Source organism: Ochotona curzoniae, unplaced genomic scaffold (assembly GCF_017591425.1).
Source record: "Ochotona curzoniae isolate NIBS_2020 unplaced genomic scaffold, NIBS_Ocur_1.0 contig_4064, whole genome shotgun sequence".
NCBI classification, from domain to species: Eukaryota; Metazoa; Chordata; class Mammalia; order Lagomorpha; family Ochotonidae; genus Ochotona; species Ochotona curzoniae.
In genome coordinates, this window is record NW_024466107.1 from 6471109 (window position 1) to 6494327 (window position 23219).

General features: G+C 49.1%; 1 protein-coding gene across 1 annotated transcript; it reads right to left on the minus strand.

The window, feature by feature from the left end:
* Nucleotides 1-6409: 6409 nt before the first annotated feature.
* On the minus strand, nucleotides 6410-16783 carry EEF1E1 (eukaryotic translation elongation factor 1 epsilon 1). Its single transcript, XM_040984129.1, has 4 exons — nucleotides 16676-16783; nucleotides 14672-14872; nucleotides 8644-8739; nucleotides 6410-7014 (listed from the first exon to the last, which is right to left on the minus strand). The coding sequence occupies exons 1-4, from the start codon at nucleotides 16760-16762 to the stop codon at nucleotides 6874-6876; spliced, it is 525 nt and encodes a 174-aa protein (XP_040840063.1). The 5' UTR covers nucleotides 16763-16783; the 3' UTR covers nucleotides 6410-6873.
* Nucleotides 16784-23219: the final 6436 nt, after the last annotated feature.

Here is a 23219-nt window from a genome sequence, read left to right on the forward strand (position 1 = left end):
CTTGATCTGCCCAGATTATTGTCAGTTCCTTTATCCATAAGTGATGGCAGGCTCCATGGTCACACCTAGCTCAGCCCTTCATCACCCCAGCTTGCGAGCTAACCATCAGGACTTGTATTTCCACAGGTTTGGCCCACCCTTCCCCCACAGATTCTACCTTCTGGATCTGGTTTTCTTGCGCACTGGTTAGTGTCTTGACCCTGCCAGGTGTGACCTGTCCACTGTTCCACCACTTAGTCAGGTACTGGTACCTAGCCCTGCCATACAGGCCCCCAGCCATAGCTTTTGTGTGGACTGGTGTGTGGCAGTCAGTGATGCTCTATGCTAACAGCCCATCTCAAGATTCTTATTTGGGCTGGTGAATCAGTCTGGCCCAAATAGATCTTATGGACTCTGCCCTCCAAACCACAAGGTTTCAGTCTCTATGCTTGCCAGAAAGTTCTGTGACCTTGTTACTAGGAATCACCCAGAATTCATCTCTCACCTACACTCATATTTGCCTTATTCATGGGTGTCCCTAGGCAGCACGTAATTGTATCCCAAAAACCCCACGGCTTGCCGCCGGGTGGCCAGCAGGCAGAGGCTGGCACCACTTGGTGCGCTGGCCGCTGAAAACCTAGGACTCGGTCACTGCCTGTTGGCAGTGACTTTGGCCTGAGTCCCCCGCATTGGGTCCGGCCTGGCTGGGGCACCCCCGACAGCAGCCACGCTGCAGATCTCCCAGAAATTTTTATCTCTGGATGGATGAGTCTTTTGTTTTTGGAAAGGAAATCAAAGGAGTTTATTTTGGTTCAAAACAATGCTGAAACTGTATTTACAAGTCTTCAGAAAGAACATAGTAAATGCCTACTATGAGTTATGCTGGAGATATATATGTGTTTATATATACACATATACAGATATGTAGGATGAGACTTTTGTTTTTGGGATGAAATTTCTGCTGAGACAACTGTGGTCTCAATGCCATGGTTATCGCACCAGCGGCTTTAGAATTACCCGGAGCTCTGTTAGAAACTTGAACATGTGGGCACTGCTCCAAGTCAAAGTGCACGCTGGCGATCTGAGAGCCGCTGCTCATAGCAACATCTGACACCTCTTCCTGTGAGTCCAGCTGATGATCGTGCCCCAGACCCCAATCACTTTTGCTTTCTCTGTTTTCCAAGGTCAACTGCCATCCAAAAATATTAAACAGAAAATCCTAGACGTAAAACATTTAACTATAGTGCAGTATCATTTTCATATTCATTCCTGGGTTCATCTTTTGCTGTGCCTACTTTTTTTAAGTTAAACTTTGTTGTAGTTCTGCATGCCTAGGAAACAAAAACATGGTGAATTTGTTTGTGGGCTCAGGCATTCCCTGTGGAATAGATAGTTGTTTCATCCAAGTGTCGAGACTCAATTGCCAAAAGCTGGCAGGACACAAATGGGTGGAAGTGGCCTCTCCAATCAGGTGTGTAGGTGCCATAGAAGGTGGGGGGAACTGCGGCAGTTGAGAGACAATCACCTACATGTGATGAACAGGCATGCTCCTAGATCGTATCAAAGAATGCTGGACTTTCTAATCAGGTGTCTATGAGCTTCTCATCTTGGGCAAATCAAGCCCACAGTCTTATTGCTCAGAGTATGCCTTGTCAAATTAGTTCCACAGTTACCGTATTTCAAGCTTGACTTGGAAAGACAGGCCTGCCAGGCATGGATGTCTCAAGCAGATGATGTGAAGGGAAGACAAAAAATGAGCCACGGCAAGCCTGCAAGGACACATGGCCCTTAGCAGGGATGGCCAACCCAAGCTGCAGGGTCCGTGACACGCTCTGCCAGCCCTGGGGATCTGACAGGCTCTGCCAGCCCTGGGGATCTGGCTGCGTTGAAGTGGAAGAGACAGTAAGTATGAGCCATCAAATGAACTCGTTGGGATGGAAAAGATACAAAGCTTACACTCGCTCTCACAAGGAGCCTGAAGTTTGAAATGTTCCTAAAGGAGTCACAGGATTCCTTAACACACTGTAGCCAAAGTGGCAACAACATGGCAACTGCTTCAACTTCCACCCTCTATGAGAGACGACATTCACTGGACAGTTGAATTAGTTTTATTCACCAGCAGTACTGGGATGGGAATAGAGGCAGAGCCTGCGGGGAAGTGGGCCTCAGCAACAAGCAATCATTACTGCAAAATCAAATTCTCCATCTCTTGATATGCCTGTATGGAAGCCCAGAGCTGGGCTTCACTGTTATAAATCCAGCTGACAAGACAAGACGGGGCAAGGCGGGATGTGGGGCCCCTGGTGCATCCTGAAGCGCAGCAGGGGAGATATATGACGGTAACTCTCTCCCCATTGCTTTTGCAATAAAATTCTCCCGGAGCTCCAAGAAAAGTTAAGAATGTAATTCAGCGTCCATAAGTCAAGACTAGAATTAAGACGGCCGGATATGTAGCAGCCTGCTCAGGTGTACGGGGAATTTGCAATTTAGTGCTCTGGTGATGGGTAGCGGCAGATTATCTAATTGTGGAGAGAAAGAAGAAATATTGCTCTCTGGGGGGGAATTGCTAGATGTTGCAATCCATTACAGCACCACATCTCTGCCAAAGCTGGATTAATATTAAAGTTCATGTAACATCTGACTTTTTAATAAAGAAGAGTGAAGTCAGTGTTTGGAAAAAACACAAATGAAAGAGCCATAGTTCACCGTGATTTGGACCACTTGTCTGGGAGCTGTTATCCTTCAGTGGGAAGAACACATGTGCGATCGTTGTAGGCAGAGCTCGCATTTCCCTACGAAGCACCTGCTTGAACTTTCAGCGGCACCTCTTGCAGCTGGTCCGGTGGCTCTCCAGCAGGGCTATCAGGAACTGGACGTGCTTGTAGGGCCATGGAGGTGTGTGTGTTGGGGGGGAACCCTCCCAATGATGTCTTTGTCCCTGTGCAGAAACTTGAGCAGGCCGGGGCCGGGGTGTTTGACAGAGAATTCAGATCAAGGATGGGTGACTCTGTGGCCCTGGAAGTTCCCTCAGCTTTCCTGCCATGGTATGGCAGCCACAGAACCCTACAAAAAGTTTTCTCTGTTGGACACTTCCTGGTTTTACTATTTTTGTTATAAAACTAGTGTGTATTCTGATGAATGAAGATTATTCATGGACTCTTACAAACGATCCTTCTGCAGCTGCAGTTGAAGGTGTTTAGCACGTCACAGCTGTGTGACTGTTTCACGGATGCTCATGTGTCCATAGCTGTTTCCTTCCAAGGTTGGCGAGACCCGACTCCCCACACTGGCTTGGCGGAATTTCACTGGCCCCCTCTGAGGGGGTTCACATGCTCAGGCTGAGCCCCATGCGTGAGGGCGATCCAGCACTTGAACACCGAGGTCCGGGGGACCTTGGACCTGCTCCCTAATTCTCTGTGTCAGTTACCTTATCTGCAGATATGGGTGAAACAGGGGCAACCATGTTTAAGATGGTTAAAAATATGGGTAAATAATACAAGCACCTAGACTTTGTGAGGGTTCTTTGGCAAATTAAGGATTCACAGACTAACACACGCTCTTTCACAAAGGACCCTGTGGCCACATGTCTCCCTGGTATCTCCTTTTCTGAGAGAGCAGAGCATTTACTTTGGGTAGCACTGTGTCCATGGTGTCTCTCCCAACCCACACAGCCAGAGGTGCAGCAGCTGCTGCTGAACACAACTTCCAGAAATGTCCTTCAGGGAACGGGATGCAGCTCTGGCATGACAGAGGCCTGTGCAGCTGATGTCACAGTGACCCATGTGGCTGACATCAGAAGCCCACGCAGCTCTGATATTATAGAGACTCGTGTAGCTCTGACGTCACAGTGATCCATGTAGCTCTGATGTGTGTCCCACGTAGCTCTGACATTGCAGTGACCCATACAGCTCTGACGTCACAGAGGCCTATGTAGCTCTGACAACACAGTGACCTGTGCAGCTCTGGCATCACAGTGACCCATGTAGCTGACATCACAGTGACCCAAGTAGCTCTGACACCAGAGGCTCGTGCAGCTCTGACGTCACAGAGGCCCATGCAGTTCTGACATCACAATGACTTATGTAACTGACATTAGAGGCCACGCAGTTCTGATATCAAGAAAGGTCCACGTATTGAACTTAATTAGGAAACCAGTTGTTCAGTTGGCAGAAGCTGAAACAGGTGCTGGATGCCCCCTCCGAACACACAGCTGAACCCCTGGTTCTCCTGCTTATGAGACCAACACAATCTTTGTTTTCATCATCTCTTTGTTTTGCTCAGTACAAGTAGCCGATACACCTCTTTCTTCGGCTCAAAGCAGACCTGCAGTAGCACCTTTTCTCAAGCAGTACATATTCAGCACCTGTTGTGTGCGACCCATGGTTTTGAGCTGGTGGGCTCCATCCCCGCTCTCAGGTATGAAGCACTTCAAGCAGCGGACGGGCTGGGAAGGTGGGACTGGCTGCGTCCTCTTGGTCCTGCCGTTCTTTATCTCCTCCTGCCCCACAGCGGACAAAGGGAGATGTTTTACTGCAGACACAGGACATCCCATGTTGGTCTCAGAGTAGACCCAGCTGGGCAGAGGCTTGCCTGGCAGGTGCCCGGTGAGACCTGCCCCCACACCCCACTCCGTGCCCTAAGTCTCATCTAAGTCGTGTAGCCTCTGATCATGCAGATGGTGACGGTTACCGTTTACAATTTGTAGGTCAGCATGTAAAAGCAAATCTGCTCCTGAGGGCAGCGCGGGGGAAATCCAATTTTGTGAAGAGGCTGCAGAACTGCAACATATATCTTGTTTATAAATAAGTCACCTTTAATTGTTTAAGAGGTGGGGCGGAAGCTGAAGTGACAGCTCTTGCCTGCAGCCCTAGTTAGGGCTAGGCAGGCTGGGGCCAGTGGCGAGGAACCCTCTACATCTTGCAGGTGCATGGCAGGGGTCTAATGACCAGAGCCACTGCCTCCCAGGCTGTGCGTCAGCAGCAAACTGGACCAGCAGGTGGAGCTGGGGCACCTCTGATGCCGGATGCAGGAATCCCAAGTGGCATCCTGACCAGGCCACAGGCACCTTCGCCACACTCACATATGGGCAAAAAGGGCAAATGCCAAGGATCAGAGGCGAGGGACATCTGGCCCACAGGCCATGAAGGTCCCTAAAATTGTTTGGTTTGTCCCTGCCAAGACCACCAACCGGCAGGATTTGAAATTCAATAGATTATGTTAATTTTTTTAAAAATTTATTTTTATTGCAAAGTTAGATATATAGAGAGGAGAGATAGGAAGATCTCCCATCCGATGATTCACTCCCTAAGTGAGAGCAACAGCTGGTGCTGTGCCATTCCAGAGCCAGGAACATCCTCCAGGTCTCCCACGCAGGTGCAGGGTCCCAAAGCATTGGGCCGTCCTCAACTGCTTTCCCAGGCCACAAGCAGGGAGCTGGATGGGAAGTGAAGCAGCCGGAATTAGGGATCCTGGTGCATTCAAAGTGAGGAATTTTAGCTGCTAGGCCATGGCGCCGGACCCAAATTTATGCTAATTTTTAAGTTGCTAATTTTGCTTGGCTTATGAACGATGGTATAAATATCCCTGGAGCTGTAGTGGTGGTGAATAAGGCAAATCGCCTCTTACAAGTGCCAGGATCCCATATGGGCTCTGATTTGGTCCAGCCACTCCATTTCCCATCCAACTCCCTGCTTGTGGCCTGGGAAGGTAGTAGAGGATGACCCAAGGCCTTAGACCCTACATCCATGTGGGAGACCCAGAAGAAGCTCCTGGTTCTTGGTTTTGGATCAGCTCAGCTCCCGCCATTGTGGCCGTTTGGGACTGAACCAGCAGATCAAAAATCTTTCTTCCTCTGCTCTCTGTAAAAACCGACCTTTCAAATAAAACTAAAAACAAAGACATAATATCCCGACAGCCTTTGCAGAAGAAAGGTTTCCCAATTCTGCGTAAACAAACAATGCTGACCTGCCTGAAGGAGGTCCAGGCAGCTGGCGGCTTCTGAGAGTGGGGGCTGCACTGGGATTCCCCCACACGTGCTTTCTCCCTCAGTGCTCTGAGTTGACAGTTCCCTCCGTTTTTCAGGGGAAGCAAGATGGTCCACTGCTCGGCTGTAAGTGCTGTGTACCTTCTCAGCGATGCCTTATCCATCCGGGGGCTCGAACGTGGGTCCAACTCGCATCAGCACCAGGCAGGTACTCCTATGCTCCACGCTTCTCGGCTCTGGCTCCTCAAACCCCGACGGCGTGCTCGGGCAGGCGGGAGGAGCAGCGGTTGTTCTCTGCGCCGTCACCTTCCAGTCTGGAACTTGTCGGGGACAGGGACTTTTCCTAAGGACAACACTCATCAGCCAGTTTCTGCCAGTGCCGCAGCTGATTCCACCCCAATCAAAATGGGGAAGAAAGACATCACAGGAAGAAACACACGGATAGGATCTTTTCAACCACATTTACTTGCTCACATAAATATCTGAATAAAAATTCATCTTTCTTCCCTTTCTGTATTCTTCGCACCATTCATCATAAATCTTAACGAACAAGCTACTATAAATACATATAAGAGCCAAATGAACTTTCAAACGTGACAGGGTAAGTAATAGCCAATTGTAAGGACCATCTGTTTCTTTTCAGGTTAAGCCGCTGATTTGTAACTTTTATTAAAATAATTTTCAGCTATTAAAAACAGGGTGGTTTATAACTTGATCTCAACATTGACAGAAGTTAAGTTTGTACATTAACAAAATGTAACATGTCAAACTAAAAAAACATGTAAGACGCCAGTTTATGCTTTAAACCATCTCTCAGCTCGGCAAAGGACGGCGGCAACAGTAGTCCCCGTGAGGCCCGTGGGCCTGCCCTCCTGGCCACACAACGGCTCCTCGGGGCAGCGTGGGCAGCTCTAGTGGGCATTCGCGTAGAGTCTGTTCTTGATGAAGACGACCGTGGACAGGTGCTGCCGGATGCCCGGGTAATGCTGGATGTGGCAGAACCAGCGAGACACGTTCAGGTACTTCTCCTTTTCTTGAACTGTCAGGTCAACCTAGAGATGAAAAACACACACAACCCCGACATTGCAGAGCCCAGCGGTTGCCGGCGCTTCAGTAGGAGATGGGACGCAACCTCGACTGTGGCCCCTCCCCTGCAGTTTAAAAAAGCCAGCACGTTCCAGCAGGAATCGGATTTTTTCAGCCCCTTGGAAAAGCCACTCGTTCAGAGCTTTCATGTTTAGTTCAAAATCGTACGTGTTTTCAAGGAAGTTACAAGTTTTTAACAGCAAAAGCCACATCAGCCTAGGATGTTCAGGCCCAAAGATTTGTTTACATAGCAAGGCATATTTTCCATGCCAGGATCGGCCTACGGGCATCGTCAGCACATGAACGCCGTGCTTACAGCCTTACCAACAGCTCAGGTTAACAGGGTACTCAACTTGTATCTTGGTGTAAAGTTTTAGAAATCTATGCCTAGCATTTTTTTTTTCATAATATTCATTTTAGGAACTGTTTGAACACATCTCATACATACAGACTTCATTTTTTTTTCCCCCTAACAAAATAACCCGAGCTGCACGTTTCCATGGACTGCTGTTCTGCTCAGCTCTGGTGTGGAGTAAGGGGCCGCTCCTCGTTGCTTGTTGCTACCCATTTTAACAGGCAGGAGGGTTGAATGAAGTCCTTGTAACTTTCTCTTGAAAGTTGAATGCCACCTAGCTGAGGAACTTGGCCTCCTCGTATGGTGGGTGACACCCGATATACCCTGCTAGCAGGAGTTCCACAAAGTTCCCTCCCTGTCTGGGGCTTCCTCTCCTTATCTCTCGGCTGCTCAGAATGGGAGCTGGGAAAGTGTAAATGTAGGCCTGGCTTGTCAGGTTCCATCTCACCATCATCACGCTCTCCTGGACGGACCCCACGGGTCCCAGTTTCATCCCCCAGCCTGCTGCCGGTCACACCTGATGTCTCTTCTCACACTTGACTTAGAAAAAGTCAAACGACAGCCAAACATCATGCTTCACTTAAATCTGGTTGAAAACTATCAACAGATCTGTGCCTGTGTTCAACACAAACCGTTCCCACAGTCCTCTGCAAGGCAGCTGAGCTGGGGCAGCATGGCCACGCCAAGGCACGCCGTGGTCCCCCAGGCCAGCCGGCTGCCAGGAGAGACAGCTGTGCTTTGGCTCCTTCACAGCCGATGCTCTGCCTCAGAGGCTTCTTTCATCCTGAAGCAAGATAAGCTGTGCCACATCATCGTTCTAAATTTAAAAATCAACAAAATATACTGAACCTAGGATGGGATAAAAAGAGGCTGACACGGTCAATGTTATTTCAGCTGCAAAGATTCCAAGCTTTCAGCTCCCCTGACTTAATCAGACCGGAGCATATATGACTGAAGACGCCACTCTCATGCCTGCTGAGTGCCGCTCATGCCAACAGGCACTCGGCAGGGAGGGGTACCAGGAGAACCAGAACAGAAGCCAACTGTGGAACAGGCATGGGAGGCAGCAGAAAGCCACAGCTGGAAGGGGGTTTTGCATGGATACCTTCTATAAAGTTAATTTCTTCTATTTTCTTTTGGTAAACTGAAAAGGCAAGTTTTGTTCTAAATTGAAGACAATTTTTACAACGTCATCCTGAACAATACAGAAGAAGGCCCGTGAGTACACGGGGCTACTCACGATGAAGCGGTGGAGCCCGTAGTAGAGCAGGATGTCTGCCAGGGTGAAGGTGAAGCCTGCCAGGTAGACCTTGTCCTCCAGGTACAAATTAAGGTCCTAGGAAAACCAAACAGCAACTGAGAATCCAGACGCCAAACCCATCCCGCATCAGAGCTACGAGTACTGACGTCAGCGGCACTCATTCACATCAGCTGCCAAACATCTCACTTCACAACTGGATCACATTATCAGTCCCACAGAAACAAGCAAACCTTAGGAAAAAGGATTCAAAGTGTTCCGTTTTTGTTTTTGGAAATATTTTGTAAATTATGCTCAGATAAGATTCAGTGATTTCTCGTCAAAAACCCATAATGGCTTCTGTCTCCTCTCTTGTGAGAATTCTGCTAATGGCTTGGTGCAGTTGTAATATGTGTCCATTTATAACTCTGTAATTATAACTTTTAGTTGGGGCACAAACATATATTATATATGACATGGATAGCAAAATTTACCAGTGTGAATATTTTAATTTTTTAATGTTTACTCATTTGCATATGCCCATTAAGCAACTCTGCACTTTGGCTTCACGCCAGGTCTGGGTACCAGCCATTCTCGCCACCTCACAGGAGTAGAATCCTCAAACACGGGCACTTTTCCGACTGGCTCATTTCACACACAATCCTATAAACAGCTGTCCATGTTGGGGTGTGTGTCAACAAGGCGAAATTACATCCCACTGTAGCTTTTTTTATTTTTAAGATTTATTTATTTGAAAGAGTTCTAGAGGAGGAAACAAAGATTATCTTTTGGCTGGTCCACTTGGCGGGCGGCTGCGGTGCCAGGGCTGAGCCAGGCTGAAGCCATGGGTGGCAGGCTCTGTCTGGATCTCTCACTCGGGCCGTGAGCAGGAACTGCAAGGCAGGGGAGCAGTCGGGGCACGCACAGCGGCACGATGCTGGCTCCCACCCCGGCTTAGAGCATGCTTTGTCTGAGGATTCATTTACCGACAGAAACTTGGGTGAAGTCACCTGGTGGCCACTGTGACCGATACTGTTACAAACACGAGTACACAACCATCTCTTCTAGGTCACGCTTTGAATTCTGGGGGAATACCGAGAAGTGAAACAGCTGGATTACATGCAAACTCTATTAATTTCTTAAGAAACTGCCATCCTGTGTCTACAGCAATAATGCACAATGGCTACAGTTCTCTCCATCCTCATCAACATTTGCTATTTTATTTTATTTTGACAGTGGCCGCCCCAGAAGATGGGGAGAGAACTCAGTCTGGTTTGCATTTCCCTAATGATCAGCAACATCAGCATCTCATGCATATTCTCTGAGGAAACTTGCAGTATCTGCATGGAGATGAGCAGTTCTCAGGACACCTCAGACTCTACCTTCAAACAAGCATCTACAAGTACCGAAAGTTGCCATTCTCTCTCCACTTAATGACAGCTGAGTTCTAAAAGGCTGTGTTGCTTAAAGTGTTTACAAAAAGGAATTCATTCAAAATCATAAAAACAAAACACACCTAGCAGTGGGTAGAGCTTTCTAAATGGCCCACGGGTACTTCTGGCTTGAAGGGAAAGACTGAAATTGTATGTGAATCGCCAGGTACAAGGTTCCTCTCCCTCTCAGGGCAGGCGGTGGTGCAGGGGCAAGGACTCCCCTGTGATGCCAGCAGCCTGGATTGGTGCCGGTTCAAGCCTGAGCTGCCCCACTTCCTATCCAGCTCCTGGGCACTGTGCCTGGGAAATCGGTGGAAGACTGCCCAAGACCCTGGGTCCCTGCACCCGCACGGGAGGCCAGGGAGAAGCTCCTGGCGTCCAAGCAGCCCAGCTCTGCTCACTGCAGCCCCTGGGGAGTGACACTGCTCTTCGTGTGTTTGTGTCTCCTTATGCCTCTGTAACTCATTCAAATAAATAACTAAATCGGAAAAAAGAGTAAAAAATATTGTACAAATACTTTGGACTTCCTCAAAACTTGGCCTGTAAATTAAGAGGAATTCGTGCCAGCTTTAGAGCTCCTCCAAGGGCAGCACCTTTCTGTTCTGGTTTTGTTTTTTTTTTTTTTTTAAGATTTATTTTATTTTTATTGCAAAGTGAGATATACAGAGAGGAGGAGAGACAGAAAGATCTTCTGTCCGATGATTCACTCCCCAAACAGTTGCAACGGCTGGAGCTGAGCCAATCTGAAGCCAGGAACCCAGAGCCTCATCTGGATCTTCCACACAGGTGCAGGATCCCAAGGCTTTGGGCCATCCTCGACTGCCTTCCCAGGCCACAAACAGGGAGCTGGATGGGGAGTGGGGCCGCTGGGATTAGCATCAGCGCCCATATGGGATCCTGGCACGTTCAAGGAGAGGACATTAGCCTCTAGGTTACTGCGCCAGGCCCTCTGTTTGGGTTCTTAAATCACACCTGTCCTTGTGCACGCGAATGCCATGGACCATGCACATGGGTCACAAACAGCAGATTCGTCTCTCACAGTTGTGCAGCTGGCCAGTCCCTGAGCAAGGCTCCAGCAGATCCAGGCTGACTGCTTGCTTCCAGGCAGGGAAGTGGAGGCTAAGTTACTCATGCAGGCTCTGTCTCCAGTATCCCTGGAGCCTGCGTATCCCACACCCACATACATGTGGGACCTGAAGGGAACCCAAACACAGAGCACAGCAATACCCAGAATCAGGAAGTGTTTGCTTAATGAAATACCAAACCTCGAGTTGCACACGCTTCTACTCAAAAACAGCAATATCCAAATGAAGTACAAATGAGGACATGACAGAATATGAACACAAATGAGGAGAGTGTGTATATTCTGGCATATGAATAACAAAAGGAATTAAATGATTAAGTTTATTTTGTGCAAAATTTTATAACTCAGTTTTTCTGTTGCCACTGCCAAATTTGTTAAATTGTTCCAGTTTTTTAAATGGATTTCCACCTGTTCTTTTTTTTATCCTCAACTATGTAGTAAATGTTCTAATTAAATAGAAAAACAGCAGAAGCTCGATCTGAGATTCAACACAAAGCAGTGTTCAGTACTGCCTACATTCTGAAATCACCTCCTTCCTCACTTACGAGGCACGGACACTTTCAAATGACACTTTGTGCACCAACATGGCATTTTGCCAAATAAGAATTCCCTAAAGTCACAGTGAAGCTGTGGCAGTTCACGGAAGGAGCCATCTTCGCATAGCTACGGCCTCAGCGCACTTTAGCCTAAGAAACACACAGCGATGGAATGTGTTCCAACGCCTAGCACCAACCGAGGAGCACCTGCAAAGGGTGCGTACGCACGAGTGTTTACTGAAAGGAACAGATCTCCACGACATACGTGGACAGCTCCCTTCACAGCGGGCAGCAGGTGCCCACTGAAACAACACCTGAGAAGGAAAACAGGAAGAACGTAGAAACAGGTCTAATAAAATCCCTCAGCGCGGGCCCGGCATGGTGGTGCAGTGGTTAAGGTCCTCGCCTTGCACGCCCGGGATCCCATATGGGTGCCAGTTCTATCCCGGCAGCCCCGCTTCCCTTCCAGCTCCCTGCCTGTGGCCTGGGAAAGCAGTCGAGGACAGCCCAAAGCTTTGGGACCCTGCACCCGCGTGGGAGACCCGGAAGAGGCTCCTGGCTTCGGATCGGCATAGTATCGGCCCGTTGCGCTCACTTGGGGAGTGAATCATCGGACGGAAGATCTTCCTCTCTGTCTCTCCTCTCTGTATATCCGCCTTTCCAATAAAAAAATAATAAAAATAAATCTTTAAAAAAAAATCCCTCAGTGCAGGGCTATGGCTGTTTTAGTTGGCTTCCATTAGCTTATTCCTATTTCCTAAGTCGGCATAATTGCTTACTGTTCCTCAAATAAAAACATTGCCATCTTAAGAGTGACATGGAACAGGAGCAAGCCTGCTGCTTGTCTGGCCCTGAAGCACATGGGCACAGCCTGTTGTTCTGAACTAGTGGGCATTCTGTTAGGGCAGACAGAGTGCCCAGAGCCCCTACCCACAGGACTGTACCTCACTGGCTGCAGGTGCAGGCCCAAGGGGGCAGCCCAGAGCATCTAGTCCCCAGGGGAAAGACAGCCCAGGGCACCCAGCGCCAAGGTGAAGGATGGCCCAGGGCACCTAGTTCCCAGGGGAAGGATGACCCAGGGCACCCAGCACCAAGGTGAAGGACAGCCCAGGGCACCTAGTTCCCAGGGCACCCAGCACCAAGGTGAAGGATGGCCCAGGGCACCTAGCACCAAGGTGAAGGATGGCCCAGGGCACCTAGTTCCCCGGAGGACAACCCAGGGCACCCAGCACCAAGGTGAAGGATGGCCCAGGGCACCTAGTTCCCCGGAGGACAACCCAGGGCACCCAGCACCAAGGTGAAGGATGGCCCAGGGCACCTAGTTCCCAGGGCACCCAGCACCAAGGTGAAGGACGGTCTAGGGCACGCAGGCGCACTTGCTCCACATCTCACCACCAGGAGCCGCCACACTCCCAGTTCAGTACTTGCGCAGCCTTAGCAGAGCTCTGCAGGAGTTGCTCGTATGCTCTACCGACCAAACCTACTAACAGGACTTTGGAACCTGTTAGGTCAATTCACTAAAACCCCCCTCCTTTTCTCAGGCTGAGTGCTTTATTTGATCCACACCCTAGAAAAGCCGAAGACACTTTTTACTCTCCTGAAGGCTCACCTTCACTTCATGGGAGGACACGCCTTCCTCTGGAGATGGGGGTGGGGTGGTGCGAGGAGCACGGCAGGACCCTCGAAAGGGACCAGCTGCACGCAAGGCACGACCAGTTGATCATGACAGACCTACAAGGGCAGAGGCCCGAGCTTCACTCCATACCCAACCTCCTAATGGCATCTAGCAACAAGAGGGGCTAATGTAGTGGCTCAACAAGCTAATCCTCCCCTAGCAAGTGCTGGGAACCCATACAGGCACCGGTTTGTGTCCCAACTCCTCCACATCCCATCCAGCTGCCTGCTTGTGGCCTGGGAAAGCAGCAGAGGATGGCCCAAATTCTTGTGACCCTGTACCCACTTGGGAACCCTTGAAGAAGCTTCTAGCTCCTGGCTTTGGATCAGCTCAGCTTCAGATATCGCGGCCACTTGGGGAGTGAACCAGTCGGCAGAAGACCTTTCTTTCTATAAAATCTGCCTTACCAACAAAAATAATTAAATCTTACAGAAAAAGGAATGTTTTAAAAAAAACCACTTTTCTCAAAATGATAAAAACTTTGTTGCACAATGTACATTGCTGCTATACAACAGTGCAGTGGGTTAAGCAGCTGCATGGAATACCTGCATCCCACATTAGAGTGCAGGGTTCAAGTCCCAGGGATGCTACTTCCAGTACAGCTTCCTGGCCAATGGAAGATTGCTCAAGTGCTTAGGCTCTGGCCACCTGTGTGGGAGCCCTGGGTGGAGTCTGGGCTTCCTGGCTTTGGCCTGTCTCAGACCTGACTGCTGTGGGCATTTGGGGAATGAATCAGTTGGCTAAAGATCCGCTCAATCTCTCCCTCCCAATCAAGTAATGGAAGTGACTATATAACCATTTTAAAAAGGCTAAAGAAGTTAAAAAACAATGATGTACAAGTGGATGATCTGAGTTCGCTCTAAATTGTTAAGCTTTCATGAAATTTTCATGAAGCTGGTTTGTCATAGTCAATAGATGCTTTTATTCTGCACTGTCACCTTTGGAACTGAGTCTCTGGAGAGCAGCGAGGGGCTTCCTCGCAGAATCACCCTCACAAGTGCCCAGGCTGCTCTTGCCTCTGGGAAAGCAGGAATGCCGAGTCAGAGGGAGGAGCTGCCAGGCTGTTCCTTTAGAAGTCAACCACGGGGCACAGGAAGCTCTGGGGCAGCAGAGGGCTCAGGCAGGGACAGGGAACTGAGATGTGCAAGGACGCAGAAGTAGTAACAGATGCAATGTCCCTCAAGGCACAAGCGAACAGGTTAAAAAAGGAAAGGTCCATGACACCAGGGTGCCGTGACATCAGGCGGCAGGTCGCCTCCTGGGGTCACCATCCCGGGGGCTGTGGCCTGGTACAGCGTCCTACCTTCAGCAGCGCGCGGACGTCTTCTTTACCGGAGTGCCCGTCCACCTGCGTGACCCTGTACTCCAGCCACTGCTGGACGATGGCTCTCTCCTCCGCCGTGCTCCCCAGCAAGTACTCTTTGTTGGCTTGCTTGACCAGATGGGCTGCTATGGTGGTCAGTCCTGTCAGACTAGGGCCATTGTTTGTCTGAAGCACCGGAACCTTAAAAAGAAGGACATGTCCCTCAGGGACACTTCCAGAGCAAAGACCACCCTGACCGCTAAGCCCGGAGTCGTCACCTCGGCCCTCAACTGTCTGTTCGGCTACACTTGGATTTTACCCTCGGCACTGATCAAGTCGGACAGCAGACGCATTAATGTACAATTTCATAACAAATATTGCACGATGGGAAGGCGAACCATACAAAAAATGGTATAGGCTAAAATAATAATAATAATAATGATAAGACTCTTTAGCCACGAAAGATGGCCTGCTCTGACTGCCACTTTGCGGTCGGCCTGCCGTGAGGAGTCACGGGACATTTTACAGACGGACGCAGGTTCGGGGGTGCGTCCTGCCATGTTCCACCTCCTGGTCCTAGGTAGAGTCCTGAATCTCGCCCCTGTCTTCGGATCACCAAGAACACCCCCTTAAAAATGCTCGGACAGAAAAATAATTTTAATTGGGCCCGGCACGGTGGCGCAAGTGGTTAAGGTCCTCGCCTTGTACGCCCCGGATCCCATATGGGCACCGGTTCTAATCCCGGCAGTCCCGCTTCCCTTCCAGCTCCCTGCCTGTGGCCTGGGAAAGCAGTCAAGGATGGCCCAAAGCTTTGGGACCCTGCACGCGCGTGGGAGACCCGGAAGAGGCTCCTGGCTTCGGATCGGCATAGCATCGGCCCGTCGCGCTCACTTGGGGAGTGAATCATCGGACGGAAGATCTTCCTCTCTGTATATCTGCCTTTCCAATGAAAAAATAATAAAAATAAATCTTTAAAAAAAAAAAAGAATTTTAATTATTACCACTGTGTCAGAGAGAGTGCCTCTTGCTGTCTTTCTCCCAGCAGCTACATTTTATCCCAGAAGGCCAAACTTTCAATAACTGCCTGCGGCTACAATGTTTCAACAACAACAACAACAAAATTATAAAAAATCTCATTCTGAACTCCAAAAGCCTCAGAATCTCCAGCTGTAATCTTGGGCTTACCCTTCAGGGGTCGACCAGCTGTGCCCGACTCGCCACCCTGGCATAATTTATGCATCACCAATATGTTCCATCCCTTACACATCAGCATTTTTGGAGGGGGCAGTATTTGGACTTATTTCAACAAGCCAGAATCCACTTCCTCCCCCACACTCTTCCCTGGTAGGTGGGGCTGGGGAAAGGAATGATTTGAAGGAACTGCTGATGAGGGGTTTCTCCTACCAGGTACCCTCTTCTATCATAGAAGATTCAGGCCTGTGGCAAGGTTTCCTAAAAATATAAACCCAAATGGGCATCAGGAAGGTGCCTGCCTCCAGTGTCCACTCCTCTAGGCGGCCCAGCCCATCAGGGAGCTCACCCGGTCTCTCCACTCCCACCCCGCCACCTTTCGGCTGTCCCCCGGATTAGGGCACGGCATAGAGCCTCCCTTAAGCCTGCCTTGCACCCTGGCCCTAAGCGACCAGGACCGACCAGCGGTCACCGATTCCCGCACCCCAGGCCCCCCATCTCCCGGGCTAGCACCACTGCGCTCCTGGAGTTACGGACCAGCGGTCACCGATGACGGAACCCCGACTCCCCCACTCCCCTGAGCCACCAGGACCCTGGCGCACCGAGCAGCGGTCACCCAACCTCAGAGCCGTTGGCCCTCCGGGTCGGCCGAGCTCAGGGCTCCGGAGGAGGCACACGCCTCAGCCCGGCCCTTCCTTCCCGGCCCCGCGGTGCACACACGTGGGGCGCTCCGGAGCCGCATCCTCCCCGCAGCCAGCCGGGCTGGGCCCCGTCTCGGCAGCCTTCGCTGTCGCCGGCCCCCGTGCTCCTCACCTGCCGCTCGCCCTGAGCGCCGTACTTATTCCCTTTACTCAGGCCCAAGGATTTTTCCAGCAGCGTCAACTCAGCGGCCGCCGCCATCTTCTGGCCCCGGTTCCTGGAAGGGCGGGACCTGGACAGAAAAGAGCTGCGGCATTGGCAGGGAAGGAGTGGCTCACTCGAAAACGTACTTCGTGATTGGCTGAACGGAGGGAGGCGTGAGGGCACTCCGGCGCTTAGGATTGGAAAAGCGGACGGAGGGGCGGAGCCGGGGAGGGGCGGGCCCCAAGGGGGCGGAGCCAGGGACTGGTGTGGGGCTGAAGGATGCAGAAGTGATGGCTAATTCCCAATTCTTGGTATTGACAGGCTAAGCTGTAGGAGCGCAGTGGGGCCTCCATCGCTACAGTGGACGGGTTCTGCCAAATTCTAATGGCAGGGTTTTTGGCCTACCTGCGTAGTTAATGCATTAATTCATCCGGCAGGATATCATGGAACTCAAATTTACATTTTTTTTTGGCTCTGGAATCTAAATTTGAACAAATTGAAGAGTAAAGCGTTTGCAGTTTCTTAGGAGCTGATGGCATATTGCATCGTTCATGGGGATATTAAGTGTGTTGTAATGGAGAAAGAGAAAAACTAGTGTTTCTACTTTCTAACTAGCTCGTGGCAGTAGACTTATACATTTAGAGAAGATTCAGTCAGGGGCAGGGAACCTGGGGAGGAGGGTGAGGGAGAGCCCAGAGCCTATGGAGTTGTATCATAAAATAAGAATTTTCTGCTTCTTTAGGTTAACACAAACACAAGTGAGCATCACATTCCTGTTCCTTTATGGTTCTCCCTTTCTATTCATGATATTGGCAGTTTCATACAGAAAAACAAATTATTGGCTTTGAAAAACAATGATTGTTCCTGTAAATTTACTTGACCACGTAGGTCTATTGGCCAGCAAAAGTCAGATGACTTTAAGCAACAACAGTAAACCTCTTGGCCTCCTGATTGCTTTATTGTCGCTGTCCCACAGCGATGGACTTGGTGCCCGTAACACGTGTGGGCTCTGATGGCCAAAAGCCGAAGTTTATTAGTGGCATCAGACTTTATACACTGAGGGTCCTATGGGATAAGGGAGGAAGCATTGAGCTCATCAACAAAACCCATCATTGTTTCTATACTTTTGTTTGGAACTCCTTTTGTTTTGTATATTCCACCAAGTGTTCTCATTCACATGCTGTCCACTCAGCTGTTCTCATACAAATGATATCCAATCAGTTATACAAAAGGTATCCATTTGGTTGTTCTCATGCAAATATTGTCCAATCAACTGTAATCCTGTGCTCACTGACCTTCTGAGGTCACAATGTCCTCCTATACCTTATCACTTTTTTTCTGTAAAAAAAAAATAGCTCAAAAAATGTTACAGAATCAGAATATAAAAAAATGTCCAAGTGTATATGCTTCCCAGACACACGAATACTTTTTCTCCTCCGCATTTTCACCATGGCAGGATAAGTAGTGGGTGTGATGACATGACATGGAACTGGTTACTGAATCAGCTATGAGCTCAGATGGTCTCAACAACACATATATTTTTTTAAAAGATTTATTTTTTTATTATTTTTTTTCATTGGAAAGGCGGATATACACAGAGGAGAGACAGAGAGGAAGATCTTCCGTCCGATGTCTCACTCCCCAAGTGAGTGCAAGGGTTGATGCTATGCCGATCCGAAGCCAGGAGCCTCTTCCGGGTCTCCCACGTGGGTGCAGGGTCCCAAAGCTTTGGGCCGTCCTTGACTGCTTTCCCAGGCCACAGGCAGGGAGCTGGATGGGAAGAGGGGCTGACAGGATTAGAACCGGCGCCCATATGGGATCCGGACGTGCAAGGTGAGGGAGGACCTTAACCACTTGCGCCACTGCACCGGGCCCTCAGCAACACATATTGAAGAAATGCTGAATACTTACATAACTGAAAGTGTGATAAGTTTCATCTAACATGGATAAGTGGCTGGGGAACTGAGGCCACAATCATAAGGATAAATAGGATATCTTAGTTTGATAGGTTCACCATATTGAAGTCTTTGAGAATCCAATATGGAGTATCAATTATTTGCAAAAAGGGGAGATGGCTGTTCTCCACTTTTGCAAATGCAATACAGTGGAAACACACACTGTTGTATAAGTTCTAAATAAACAGTCGGATTTCAATGCTAATAACAAAATGACAGGAAGGGTAAAATAAAATTTTTAAAAAGGTGATTCAGAGAGCATTGGGTGTGCTAAGTGTTCAAATAATTGTTGTACATCGAGAATATCAGCCATTAAAGATTTTAGTGATCTTTGTTTTCAATGTCAGGTAAAGAAATGAAATAATCTTCATAGATTTTGGAATGTTAACACTCAACACACTTACCTTAACCACTGCTGAACTTGTATTCTTGTTTCTTATGGTACACAACTGGTAGTAAATGCTAACATTTTAACAGTTTCAAAGCATTCCTGAATTTGTTCAATTTGAAGCATGAACAAACAATATATGTATATAGTCTGTAAGAAATAGAGAAGAATTACTATGAAGTAGCTCACAGATGAGACAGGAGTAGTTGGTGGGGAATGCTGTTCCTGGGTTGCCCTGTGTCTACCTCTTGTTAAGTTGCACTGCTGAGATGAACGGTGAGGAAGTGATACTAACTTAAATGAGGCAAAGGTAACTGGATGTCAGGGTCATAGGCAATAGTCTCTATTCATCCCTAACTCGTGGGTCCCTCTGGGGCAACAGTTAACCCCTCAGGGTCTCCATTTCATCAAACACAGAAAGAGGAGTTTGAATTAGATATTCCCTCTTCCATCTCTGATTCACTCCCCAGATGGCCACAATGGCCAAAGCTGGGCTAGGCCCAAGCGAGGAGCCAGGAGCTTCTTCAGGGTCTCTGGAGAGGTCAGATTATTATCCCTGATCTCAGCTAGTGGGCTTTTTCTATCTTGAAAATCCGAGAAAATAGTCGGCTGCTGGTGGGTCTCAGGCCAGGGCATCTCATGCCCGGATCTCTGATGCCAGCCACCACATGCACGTGGTAAGCTGTCCCCGGGACTGCCCGGGCTCTGGGGGCTGTTCCCTTCAGGGTGAGTACACCAACGGGGAAATCTCTGGGGCTGGGCAGGCTGGGATCAGGGCCAGGGCCCACCTGCCGCCTTCATTGAGCTGTGGATGGGATTAGGGAGGGGTGCGACCTTGGGCTTGGGGGTTTAAACTTCCTGCAACCTGCTGGCTGTGGGTGGGTCTCAGGTTGGGGTGTCTCATGCCCGGATCCCAGACGCCAGCCACTACGTGCACGTGGTAAACTGTCCCCCGGCGACCAGTGCGTCATTTGACTCTAGGCTCTGTCTGCTGGTTGCCCAGCCAGGAGCTCTGGTGTGTGGTTCTTTGAATCCCTGCTTAGGTAGCTCCAGGTTGAACCCACTGTGCTTCTGGGATATGAATCAATCCTAAAGATTCCCAATGGCAGTAACTCTTCCTTTGAAGAGCTTGTAATCACTGAACAATGCTGACCACCGAACACCAGTCCATGCAAAAGCTAAGGCTCAGGGCTTGTACAGCAAAATTATATCCTATTACCTGACATGATGATGGATCAGGAGATGGGTCACATTAGACAGGGCTGTGACAATAATTAGCACTTGAGAACCATATACGGGGGTAGATTCTGTGGGCCAAACCCTATTATGTGGGCCAAACCCTTGGAAATTCTAGCCCCACCGGTTAGCTCAAGAGCTGGGATGCTGATGGACTAAGCTAGGTGTGACCAAGGAGCCTACCATCACTCACAGGTAAAGGAATTGACAACAGTCTGGACTGGTCAAGGCAGCAGCACCCAAATGTGCATCCTGAATAGGGTGTGGGGTGGGCTGGGCTGCAATGTTCACCAGCTCATACATGGCCAAATGGTAGGCCAGACTGCTGGGCACTGACCTAAAACCCAAGGCATGATGAGAACTGGATCTTAGAGTGGATCAAGTGGAGGAACTTGGGAAGCTCCCCTGGTGAGTCATACCTCCTGCTGGTGAACATGTGGTCCAGACCTAGGGGTCGGACAAGCTGGCCAAAGTAGCTCCAACAGCTGACTAATGTGTTAATTGGTAATGAAATGGGGTGTACCGGGCAGGACTGAGCAAACCTTAGCCCACAAGCGAAACTAGAAACCAGGCTGGAGCACATGTCATGCCAAGCTAGGGTTGTTTGGGCTTAGCCACAGCATCAGCTGGCAGAAGCTGGCACTGGGGGCTAATTCTGTCAAGTCAAATCACAGAACCACCTGAAGAGTGCATAATCCGGGAGTAGAGAAGGCCTGGGACGGAAATAGTGGGCTCCTCCCTCCTCGGTTACCACTCCCACGGGAGGGCATGAAAACTAGGACAGGGACAGGGTGGCTAGACAGAGAGGCACCCAACAGCATCCATGGGGGCTGGATAGTTGAGCTGGTTAGATGGAACTAAGCTTTAATACCCATTGACATGTACAAGAGCCAAATGGGATGTGGGACAGACTGGACTAGTCTGCTTCACATACTGGCAAACCAGGGTAGGGGGTGGGCCTGGGGGTGGGGTTATTGTGGGTCGCTCTGACTAGGCTGCAGCTCCCACTGGTTTATGTGAGGGCCAAGTATGTGCTGGGCAGCACCAGGCTGGACTGCAGCACCCATTGGTTCCAGTGGAAGTCGGGGCTGAAAACAGAACCAACCCAGCAATTGCAACCACCAGCTGATGGGGTGATGGACTGTGCTGGGCCCTGTGCTTGCTTGTACATTCAAGAATCTGGTCTGGGAAAACCTCAAAGTTTCTTTGGGGATATTACCAATCGAAATGCTGGACTCGGAACCCTTACCAAGAAAAGACAGAAGATAGAACAAGTCAATCAACCACCTCAGCTATATGTTGGCAGTCAAATACTGGGCAAACGGAGACTCTATGATGGATTATGTCAATAGGTGGATTCTTCAACGACCTCATCGTGCTTGGAGTGGCAAGATTGGCAGAGATTCATAACTGGTGAACTATCAAAACCACTTGAGCAAGAACCTCGGAGCATACCCCACATTCGGGACCTGGGGTGGGTGGGAAACTGGGTGGGCCTTCTCCCTCAATATTCCCTTTACTTCAGATATATGAAGGAAAAATGTGGAAATAATAGTCTTACCCACTTTCCTATAGCTCTTGAACTTTTACCCTAATTAACTATGTAAAGATTGTCAAAATATAATTAAAAAAATGAAAAGAAAAAAAAAAGGGAGGAAAGTCCAGCAAACTGGTCTCATGCCTAAACAGTCACCAGAAAGATTGAAGATTGGGTAAACATTTTTTAGGGATCCAGTGGGTAAATGAAATCCACTTGACCATTTTGACATCTCACGTGAGCACCCATTTGAATCCCACTTCCAACCCAGCTCCCCACCAGTGCACCTGCAAAAGCAGCAGAACATGGGGTAGGACAAAGCCCTGGGATTTAGAGCAACCATGGCTGAGCCCAGTGTGCCGCCAGCACTTAGACTTCCTGTGACAGCTGCGATGTTGGGATTTCAACTCGGGTTTCAAACCCACAGGGTACATGTCATGGCATCTCCTTTCTCGGTTATAGTGAAGCACTGAGAGCTCTGCATGACAGCAGCCATACGAAAGAGGAGTAAGCATGCATTTTGTTTAAAAGAGCCAATAGATGTTCAGCGGCTCTAGATATTTGATTGGGAGGTGTCTGTATCAAGACAACTTTAACTTGCAGCAAAAGTACTTGATGAATTGATTTTGTCAAATAGAACACTTTTCCAATCAGTGGTTATCATAGTTATCTGCACTACCTTAGGATACAAATTAAATGTCAACAAACATTAATTTGGCTTTGCTTTCTGGGGCAGGGCTGACAGCTCTCTGTATGTCATCCGGGCAGCTGTTGATATGAGCTGCCCATGCTAGAAACTATTGCCATGCCAGATTGCTATCAGCAATGCCAGCATTTGAATGCTTTAAGTTTCAGGAGAATTTAACTTTTTATTCCAGAAAATGTTAGTGTTTTAAGATTAGGCCTAGCTGACATCACCTGTGTCGTAAGTGAAATAATGCATGTGTAATACATGCTCTTGTTCTCCGTCAGAAACACCTGCCATATGAACATTTTTCTTGCATTCATCTCACTTGCTTTTTGAGCTTTTACTATGCACCTGAAGCTGTGCTAAGCGCTGGACACACACAAATGCCCACTCTCCCACACAGCGTGATGGAAGACACTAGGAGACACAATTCAAGCTGCACAGTAAGGCAGTGGTCAGGGAGTAGATGGTACAATAAAAAAAATTTAATCCAGGACTGACAGAGATCAGGGTGTCTACCTTGCACCTGAAAGGTGAAGACGAGTTCACCAGGGGAGGAGTGAGAGCCGGAGGAACACGCCGGAGCATCGGCAGCGGATGTGCACGTGTGGGGGCAGAACACAGTTCTTTGCAGGAATGGTTCAGGAAGAGCAGGTGGAAGATGAGGCTAACAGGCAGCCACTGGCTCAGAATGCACCTCGAAGCCTTCA

What these genes read in the sequence shown, in the direction of transcription:
- EEF1E1 (XM_040984129.1), bottom strand. Translation starts at nt 16,762, where the DNA reads ATGGCGGCGGCCGCTGAGTTGACGCTGCTGGAAAAATCCTTGGGCCTG. An exon ending in GCGCTCAGGGCGAGCGGCAG is followed by an intron (nt 14,873 to 16,675) that starts GTGAGGAGCACG and finishes CTTCTTTTTAAG; the next exon opens with GTTCCGGTGCTTCAGACAAA. An exon ending in ACGTCCGCGCGCTGCTGAAG is followed by an intron (nt 8,740 to 14,671) that starts GTAGGACGCTGT and finishes TGGTTTTCCTAG; the next exon opens with GACCTTAATTTGTACCTGGA.